We start from the raw sequence: 10690 nt of genomic DNA, 5'->3' as shown, positions 1-10690 counted from the left end.
TTAGTTTCTGTTTTTTGTTCAATTTTGTTCGGTTTAGTATGCGACATCAATTTATATTGTGACGCATTGACTCTGATACCAATTGTTAAGATTCAGTTATGACGTACTCTAAAAACTAATCATCAAGGAGAAGAAGGAATGTCCTTACAATAGGTAAAAGAAGAAACAATCCAAATGAAGAATCATCATCACAATTTTAGTACATTGGCCAATTATTTATGAGAAATGTACAGCAAATGTTTGACCGGCATAGACGTTTTGGGTCAGCGGCTGAGCTCAAAACTCCTTATATCTAAACAGAAATTTATATACACAATTCATTAATTAATGAGTGAAAGTGGTGATGAAGGGTCAGCGGTCCAGCTCAGAACTCCCTATATCTAAACAGGAATTTATATAAATTATAGACATTACTCTATATGTTTATAACTCCATTCATTAATTAATCAGTGGGAATAGAAATGAAAGATATATTTTATCTTCCTCTTGCGTGAGGTCTACTCTTTATTCGACGTGGGTGGCTGCACCACTCTTTTCCTCTGTCTTCTTTGTTCGACTTCATAAATTTAAGGGAAAATGAACGATCACTTGGCTCTTACACCAACACATAAGGGTAAGGATTTCAAAACCTAGCCCGAATCGATAAAATCAATCAAAATCGATCGAAAAAATCTGAATCGAACCTAATCGATTTTTATTGGATTGGTTTTGAGCTGAGGTATGTTGGGACCGATTGAAAACCAATCCAAATCGAACTGACCAATAACTAAATCGAAACCAAACCGAATGAAATCGATAAAAAAATAAATAATTATGAAATTATAAATTGGTGAATTGCCTATCCACTTTTTGCAATATTAGTGAGAATATTTTTTATTATAATGAATTGGTACAAATCACTGAATATGATGTTATGAATAGAGAAATTGATTTGTAAATTGTACTAATGCTTCCATTAATTTCCTTGTTCACTATACAAAACTAGTAAGATAATTAAATGAATGATTGGATAATAGGGTTCATTTTGTAATTTTAGTATTAGCTATCTTCTTAGTAATTTATTATCCACTATTTTCAAATTAATTATCTTTCCCTTATAATGATAAACTATGATTTAATCATAAATTTAAAATGTTTTTTTTATCAAATCTTGTCACTACAAATTATAAATGTAATATTTCATTATGGTTCAAGTCCAATAATAAACCAATCTAAACTAGTATCGACCTGATATTGAAAAACCAAAAAAAACTCAAAACCAAATTGGCCAAAATTGAAACCGACTGAAAGTCAAAGTTCCTTAACAGATTGATTTTGATCTTCTACATTTTTAGACAAAAACCGATTCAATCCGATCAAACCGACCAATTGACATCCCTACACAAGGGCATCAACGGAGGGGAGGTGTTTTCTATTTCACACCACCTCCCCAGTGTGGACACAAGAACCACACGACGAGGGAGCATTCTTTTACCTAAATTTAATGGGTTTCTTTCCTTCAAATCACTAGTTATTGTACCGTGAGCTATGGTGGAGGAATAAAGGTGAGGAAGATAAGATAGTTATAGAAGTTGCTTTGGAGAAGAAAGCAGAATTAGAAGCACAAACAATGATTGTGGCCATATATAGTCAATATGGTGCATGATGATATGAATCCATTAGTAGGTTCTTTGGCAACGTCAATGGGGAGAAGCCTTTTCTGGCTATGTATCTCTTTGGCTTGATATTCAAAAATTAACTAGACTTTGTCGTCCACGCTATCATCTATTCATGTGGGGTTAAAATTCTTACTTCAATCTGACCCTGCCATTTCGTCAATTTGATATTTTTAAATTGTTCTTTAAAAGAAAAAAAAGGAAAGCTGTACTTTCTCTCTGAATAATCATGTAGGAACAGTAGTAACCTCCTGAGCCGCCCAACAAATAGAATAGATTAAATTGGGTATTAGATTAGTTGTCTTTCCAACTCTTTTTTTAAGTCTCTCAAAAATCAAAGGATCTCAATAGATAGATCGTCTTCAATTAATGTTCAGTGCAACACATCCCCAACTCCAACTGATCATTAATTTTTTTTTCTATATTTTTATAGCTCCGATTATTTCAACAAGCAATGAATCTAGTGCCCTGCTTCCAGCTTCTGCTTGAGTAGTGCATCGACTCTTGTCATAAGGGTGTATGAATTTGTATTTAGTGCTTCCCCTCTTCCTATTATTCCCTCTCTCTCTGAGTGTTCATGAGTAAAATTCCATTGAACAGTTTATTAGGAATAAGTAACAAAAGTAAAGAAAAAAAACATTTCAACAAGCATTTCTTCTTATCATGGTTTGAAGAAACTAGAGTTTAGGGGGCTTTAGCTGATTTCATTTGGATTCAGATTTGAACCGGCCAATATTGATTTGGATCCTAATTCTGTCGATATGGATAACAATGACAACTATATGAAGGTGGTTTTTTTTTCCTTTTCGAGAAGTGGTTCTCTATCCAGGAGTGCACCTATTCATGCCAATAGGGGTTTCAATCCTGAGCCCGCATCAGTAGGCCCGATCGAGTCTGACTCGCTTAAGGCCTGAACTGAACTGGCATGTTTAATAGACCCGACACATTTATTAAACCAGCGTTTACGGTGCAGGCTACTAGCTCGTCGGGCGCTCGACCGGCCCAACTCATTTAAGAAACCCACTTGAACCAAGTCATTTAGCCCGACCGACCCAACCCCTTTAAAATTGTCTAATATTTTACCACTACTAATACAAATAATAATAGTAAAGACTTTGTAATAAAAAATCTGTGATAGATGATGTTGAATACGGTATTACATCCAACTTTGTAATAAAATAAAATAGGGTCTTTCGATATGTTTTTATAGGTAGTGAATGAAGGGCAAGCAATTCTTTTGGAGAACAATAACTTTGGTATTTGTCATAATCTTTCTTCTTTTTTGTAAGAAACAACCATGATCTCATGTATGATTAACTATGGAGAGTTTTTGGGTGATCTTTACTGTGTTCAAATGGAAGATTTATGGACATTTAATCCACTTAAAAAAGTATTTTAGGGGGAGTCCGTTTAGAGCTTGTTTAAACTTAAGTAGGTCTGTAGCCCATTTAAGGTATCCCGATTAAAGCCTGACACCGACCATTATAAATCGTACCATGCCCCCCCCAACACAAATCTAGGCCCGTTTAAGTAAACGGACGTTCACAGTGCAAGGGTTTCGCATTGCCAGGCCCAGTTAGGCCCAACCGAGACTAGCCTGGCCCTACCAATTGACTGTCCTACATGCCAGCATTTCATGTGTCTATTTCTTTGCTCCCCTAAATAGGGGTATGGATGTCTTTTCAAATGGAGATGAGAGAGAGATAGAGACATGGGAGCATTTGCATAGGCCACGTCCTAGCATAGAGTTCTTTTTCTTTGTTGGGAAAAAAAATCCTACCAACCACAGAAAACGTCCAAACACATGTAGGCACAAAAATACTGCATTGCCCTCCCCATGCCTGCACTGAAAATGCTCCCCCCATACAGAAGAATAAAGGTGGCAGCGTCGAGTGTTAGAAGTTGTGAACCATCGATTGCCAGGACTGTAACACTAAGAGGAGTGTGGGAATTAGATCCGTAAAGGCTGAGTTGAGCGGTTGAAGAATGTTGAGGGAGTTAATAACGGTGTGTCACAACAAATGCAGGGCTAGCAGTGGCGATTAGATCTGGACGAGCTGGTAGTTCACGTTTTGGGAATGGGCTGCCGGTGCCATTAAGGATGACAATACAGCTGATCAAGGTTCCACCTACCTGTACCAATCATTTTACTAGTAAATGGTCTGGAGACAATGCAGCACCTGTCTCATCGTAGCAGGTCTAGGCCTTGGTCTTAGTTCCAGTTTTCCCAGCGTTTGCATTTGTAGGAAAATACCAATTCTATATTTATCTTCTTTTTTTTTTTTCAAATGAAATGACCTTACTGTCCCTACAACATATTATTTATACAAGAAACTATACTATTAAAAATAGAATTCGCATTAAATAAAAATTATCTTACCCACACAATCAATCAAGAATGATATGTTCAAAAAGTAGAAGAAAGCATGAATTCATTACCATGGTTCCAAGAATCGGAATCTGATATGCGGAATCGACCAAGATCGAGTCACACTCTGTTTCTAGGATTCAGACTGATTTCGATTGACTCCCAATCAATTTCAGCTGAATCAGAATTAAGATCATCTACACGCAATGTAGATCCCAATTTTGGGTTGCATAACCTTGCCCATTACCTAAGTGCCACGAGCTGTTCGCAAGCTCTAGTATGTTGAAGTTGAGTTCCACCATGTAGGGCAGGTAATATAAACTACTCTCTATCATTTTCATGGGCTCTAGTTTGTTGAATCTAAGTTTCAACTCTTGCACATCAGGGCTTTGGCCTAGCGGTTTGTTGTGCTCAGTGGAGTACATGCCTAAGAGTTCATGGTCAATTCCTCTTAAGTGCATCGATGCTTGATTTACATCAATTTTTTTACTTTTCAAGAAGTGTAGCCTTTGGGCCCTTGTTGACTCCTCCATGAGTCTGTGCTTGGCCCCTATGTGGGTCTAATATGTATGTAATGGCTAATATGCCCTTGAACTTGAAAAAAAAAACAAATAAAAGCTTCAACTCTTTAATCTCAATAGAGGTTTTGACTTTGTTTCCCATGAATCCAGGATCCTCACCACCCCAAAAAAAAATCTTCAGTCTCCATTGTTTTAACCTTCTTTTAAGGCTCAGTTTGACTACAAACAGCTGGAGTTGGCATTCTTATCTTTGCATTTGAAGCTGATGCCCATTGTTGGAAACAGATAGCAAATTGGATTCCCGTAACCAACTCCCACCTCCCTACTGTCCTGATACAGCCAAATCATACAGCTCAGTAGGGTGAGGACACGCGTCGCCCACCGGGACACGTGTCGCCCGCCAGGTAGGGAGTACGAAGACTCTATCACGCTCTGTCACGTCGTTTGCATGAGGGGAATATTCCCCACAAGGAGGACAGAGGTATTGGAGCAAGACTGGGAGAGAGAGGAAGGTGGACCCCAGAAGGCAAGAGGAAACCCTAGCCCCGAAGAAGCATATAAGGAGGCCGAGAGGAAGGAAAGAGGTAAGCTCTCAAACCCTCACCATTACTCCCTTACTGAAAACTGTGCGGCCGACCCTAACTTGAGCGTCGGAGGACTAACCCCAGACAAAGCTCCGGGCCTCCGCCGTCTGTGCTTGTGCAGGACGAACTCGCGGGGTTTTTTGGCAGCAACATGTCCCAACAGAAATTAAATTTGGGTGCAATGCATTTCCAATAATATGATACCCAAAGCTGCATTTGTTATGTATTCTTAGAATAAAATTTGGATCTAAAATGCATTTTAAAATTCAATTCTTTCTCACTTCAATGTGCATTCTAGACTAAAAAAAAAAGACCAAATGAACTATTCCTTACAGCTTGTGGCTGTTGGTGGTGAGTTCATTGTAGAACTTGAAGACAATTCATGAAAGCAAAGGGAAGAATACATAAAATGGTGAAGGTGATGAAACCCAAAAAGAGAAACGGTGGGTTGGAACATAGATAGAACCCTTCCCTCCCTTTACAGCTGGGAAACAACATATCTCAGACTCATTGCCCATCTCAATGTAAGGGGACCATCCAACATACAATGATCCAAACATGGACGGCCACCGTAATTTCTTCTTATTCCTTTATTTCCCTTTCACCATTGAACTCCCTGCACTAACCCTTTTTGGGTCCTTTCTTAATTGCAGTAATTTTTGTGTCTTGATCTGTAATGGCATTTCTTCCATCCTTCACCCATCTCTACAAATTAATCATAAGATCCTGCTGTGATGGTTCTCGGGTATCTAATCAATTAATCCCCCAAACAAGTAAGGGTTCTAGTATAGTTTTAGGCCTCTATTTGAACAAGTGGTAAACACAATCAATTAGTGTGTTCGCATACAATGGTGCTTTATGATCAACTTAATTCTTCATTAGGCTCAGATGAAGAGCACTAGGGCACAAGTTCGAGAGAGTAGGGTGAGGGAAGGGGAAGGGGGAGCCACTATGGTTCTGCATGATAAAGTTCCAGAAAAACGATTCAGATGTCTTTCCTGTTTTTTGGGGCAGAAATGGAATAGATCCTGAATGGGTTGTCCGGTCCATTTTTTGTTTTTTTGCAATGAATCAGACCAGAAAGAGTTTTCACCCAACTTAAGAAATATCAAAAGTTGTGATAAAGAAATGAGAGTTGTTTCTTGAAACAACATGCACAAAGGAGTGGGCGTGCTTGGGCATGGCCCAACCCCCAAAGAACAAAAGGATGGGCTAGATTTTTTGGCAATGGGCTGGGCGCTTCTATCAGTGTCCTTAGTAAATAACTTGAAAACACATACAAGCCCAAATCTAAAAAAAAAATAAATAAATAAAATAAAAATCAATTCCTAAATGGACTCCTGGGCGGGAGGGAGCAAGTAGATAGGGGTTCAACCGGTCTCGGTGGAGTCGGCCTTGGTCGGGCCTAATTGGGCTTTATCACTTGGAAGCCTTGCACTGTGAACGCCCATTTAAATAAACGGGCCTAGCTTTGGAGGACATGGTACAGTTAATAATTGGGCCGATCGGTCTCGGGTTTTAATCGGACTACCATAAACAGGCCTTAACAGGGTTATAGACCTATTTAACTTTAAATGAGCTTTAAACGAGCCTCTTTAAAATTGTTTCCATTAAATGTGTTTGAAGATAAATATAAAAAAAATGAGGCAAAGATAGGCATAGCAAAGAAAAAGATCCAATAGTTAAAATGAATTAAACCAAAGATGCACAAAGTAATTAAATTACTAAAGTATTCGATCTTTAACCCACGAAACTCAAATCAATTAAACTATGCCTACATAACCCAAGTTTAGTAAGTTCAAATCAATTAAACTATGTATAAAAAAGATGAATGTTCATCTAACAATTACTACCATCTCAATTGTACATATCACATACCCTTAGACTAAATACAAATAGTATTAAAGGGGTTGGGCTAGGTCGGGTTTAAAGGAGTCGGTTTAAATCGGACTTATAAATGTGTCGGATCGGTTGGCACCCGTCAGGCTAGGTGGCTACACTGTGTACTACCTATTTATAAATGTGTTGGGTTCAAGCCCGATAAGTTTATTAATCGGACCGATCAAGGTCAGGCCATAAACATGTCGAGCTTGGGCCTATCGGTGCGTGCTTGAAATTGACAATCCAGTAGATGTCTTTTTTCAGGTATGATGGAACCATTATAAAAAATTGAGAAACCTGCCTGCGCCCAACCCATCTCTAGCAAACCCTACCCGGCTGTGAGTTGGAAAAAGATTCTTTGATTCAATATTTTTCCCCAGTTAATGGGGGCACCCAATTAGAACCTGTTTGGTCACTCTCCGATATTTTCTGCTCTAGATTCTATTTTAGAACAGAAATGTGAAATAAAGCGTTTGGTAATTCCTGAAATGTACCTTTCTAGGTGTTCCTTGAGTTCTAAGATGGTCTTTTGGGAAATAAAGTGAAGCTGTTCCTAAAAAAACCCCAACCCCAATAGAATCCTTCAAAAACCCTACATCACACGACAAAGGAGAGGGCCGCTGGTTGTGACCGTTGTTGTTCACCAGAGAGAGGGGAGCTACTGGACGACGAGCTGGAAGTCGCCGCTGCACTCACCCTTCTCATCTATTTGATCGCTGCTTCTCTCGGATCGTCTTCTGGGATCGTCCTCTGCTGAATCGTTGCTCTGAGATCGTCGTCAGGTAGGTACATCCCTTCTTTTATTGAATCAATCTCTGCTCCTTTGTTTCTCTGAGATCGTCGTCTGCTCCTCTCTCTCTCTCTCTCTCTCTCTCTCTCTCTGATTATCCTTCCTTTGAAGTACATCTCACCAGGAAGCTACCTGTGGGTTGGGAAGGAAGTAGGATTGGAAGATATTCAGGGAGTTGATGATTTTTTTAGGACTTATTGATGGGAAATCTTAGTTTCTCTCATAGATTCTTGAAGCATAATCTATAATATCATAATCTGTTATGTGTAATTTTGTGCGATCATAAACCTTTTAATTTTCATGATAGGGCAGCAAACAGGTTCCAGAGAATGGGGTAAAAAAAAAGACCTGGACAATATAGTAAACATTTATTGATAAACACTCATTGCGGTGGCAAAATGTTGATGCCCTTATATTTTCTATTAGATTTGTTATCTGTAATGAGCTTTGATCATCAATTCAGCATCACACTTCTATACACCTTTCTCCCATACACACCGATCCACAGTGTCCCTATCGGATTGTATGAGCTTCTGCACATGTGTTGTTCCCGAAAATCCATAATGCAAATGAGCACAAATAATATGTCCATTAGCCACATAAACAGATGCCCAAATAATAGTTCTTACTCCTTATCGTAGCTGTGGCATATGGGCATGTGGGGTCAGGACTTTGCTAGGTTCTCATAGGGGAGATTAACTGAGCAGTTTTTGAAGAAACCGTATCATTTTTTTCCCCCTTCACAAAGTGAAATTAACCAACAGTGGATGTTTCGATATCTAATCGAAGAACAAAATATGAGACTGAAGTTGAACAGGGGAAAAAGGGAGAATAATAGAGGTATCTGATCCATTTGATTAGGGAGGGGTTGACTCAGATTGAGACCAGTATTCTGATATTATATTGTGTTTATTTCAGTTTCGAATATTCATCTGCACAGAAATTTACATATGTTTGAAAGCTAGTCTGATTAGGGTTTAAGAGTATGCTGGTTCTTAGTTTTGATTTTTTTTTTTCTCCGCTTTCTAGATGGTGTGAGCTATTTGATCTTTTAATTATCAAATAAGATTGAGAAGTACTATAGGTTAATATTGCTGTTTTTGTACAGATGGGAACTGGTAAATACACTTTGGTGGGTTTCCCATGTTGTTATTTATTTAATCCCGGACATTGTCTCAAACTCTTTGATTCTTCTAGTTCTCGCTTTGTTTAATTCTGAAACAGAGAGTGTTAGCTGCTTCCTCAATCAGTAGTTTTTTAGGTAGTTTCTATATATCTTTTGAATGTGAGATTTTATCATTTTCAGTGGTGATGTTTCTTCTTTTTTTAATTTGTTCCATAAACTTTTGTCTTAGCAAATAAATCCTAAGTTTCATTTAGGTTTCTGGCTTTATGCAGGATCAAGAAAGTGAGTTTCTCTCATATGGCGCTTCAGTGGTAGCAGTTGCTATTGCTGCATAATTAAATTGTTGACAAGGTAAGAAGGTACATTACACCTCAGGAAGATGGAACCTGCATCATTCATGGAGGAGAAGGATGATGATTATGTCGAATATATCCCTGTGAAAAAGCGCAGGGCAATGGAAGCCCAAAAAATCCTCCAACGCAAGGGAAAATCTTCAGCTTTGGAGGATGATTCTGAGCGGTCTAAGCTTGCTGAAGCAAAACCCAGCCTCCTTGTCAAGGCTTCTCAGCTTAAGCGTGACCTCCCTGAGATTAGCCCCACTGAGCAGATTGTGCAACAAGAGAAGGAGATGATAGAGCACCTCTCCGACCGCAAGACCCTCATGTCAGTTCGCGAACTAGCCAAGGGAATTACCTATTTGGAGCCTATGGCGACAGGATGGAAACCTCCCTTGGCAATTCGGAGGATGTCTGCAAAGGGATGTGAATCGATAAGAAAGCAGTGGCATATACTTGTCGATGGCGAAGAAATACCTCCCCCAGTTAAGAATTTTAAAGACATGCGGTTTCCGGAACCAATTTTGAAGATGCTGAAAGCTAAGGGGATTGTGCAGCCCACACCTATTCAGGTCCAGGGACTTCCTGTTATCTTGTCAGGGAGGGACATGATTGGGATTGCATTCACTGGTTCAGGCAAGACTCTCGTTTTTGTGCTGCCACTTATCATGGCCGCATTGCAAGAGGAGGTTATGATGCCTATTGTTCCTGGGGAAGGTCCATTTGGCTTGGTGATTTGCCCATCAAGAGAGCTTGCTAGGCAAACTTATGAGGTTGTGGAGCAGTTTTTGATCCCTTTGAAGGAGGCTGGGTATCCAGAGTTGAGGCCACTACTTTGTATTGGTGGGGTTGATATGCGATCGCAACTAGAAGTCGTGAAGAAGGGTGTGCATATTGTAGTTGCTACACCTGGGAGGTTGAAGGACATGCTTGCGAAGAAGAAGATGACTCTTGACAACTGCAGGTACCCAAATAAGTATTTTTCAATTTGATCACTCCTTGGTGTTCCCCCTTGGCTTTATACAAGAAATGCATATTTGATGCACACAAAATTAACACACATGATTGTTTTTCCAGTCTTGAGTTCTATTTTTTCCTCAATTTTTAAGTTTGGTAATTCAGAGATAAGAATGATGTGACTTTTTATTGTTTAGAACTCATTTTGAGCTTGTTTCTCTAATATCTTCCTTCTGTTCCTTGTCTTCCCCACCCCCCACTCCAGAACCAACAAAAAAAAGAAAAGGGAAAAGGTTTAGCACCAACAGTGTTTTTAGTCTCCAGCTCCAACATTTATTTCTACCATGTGACAGTACCTGTTGGTCACCATCATTCTAACCATTGGATAGATGGATAATTCCTTTGGATGGGCGACATGTCATATTTGGTTAACATGCCACCTACCATGTGTGTCCGCTTCTCCCCACTCCCCA

At 39.2% G+C, this 10690-nt stretch overlaps 1 protein-coding gene across 2 annotated transcripts in view; it reads left to right on the top strand.

Moving 5' to 3' along the window:
* The first annotated feature begins 7542 nt into the window (after positions 1-7542).
* LOC122064546 (DEAD-box ATP-dependent RNA helicase 35) overlaps positions 7543-10690 on the top strand; it is a 6670-nt gene continuing 3522 nt past the window's right edge. Inside the window, exons 1-2 of one of the 2 annotated variants that reach the window (XM_042628263.1) lie at positions 7543-7791; positions 9198-10224. In XM_042628263.1, the coding sequence (XP_042484197.1) occupies positions 9305-10224 (920 nt within the window). In that variant the 5' untranslated portion in view covers positions 7543-7791; positions 9198-9304. Of the gene's footprint in view, positions 7796-9197; positions 10225-10690 lie in introns of both variants that reach the window. The other variant, XM_042628264.1, reaches the window with a different exon arrangement.

Source organism: Macadamia integrifolia, unplaced genomic scaffold, assembly GCF_013358625.1.
Source record: "Macadamia integrifolia cultivar HAES 741 unplaced genomic scaffold, SCU_Mint_v3 scaffold1681, whole genome shotgun sequence".
NCBI lineage: Eukaryota > Viridiplantae > Streptophyta > Magnoliopsida > Proteales > Proteaceae > Macadamia > Macadamia integrifolia.
The sequence above is the reverse complement of the archived record's forward strand: the minus strand, read 5'-3'. Positions and strand labels throughout refer to the sequence as shown.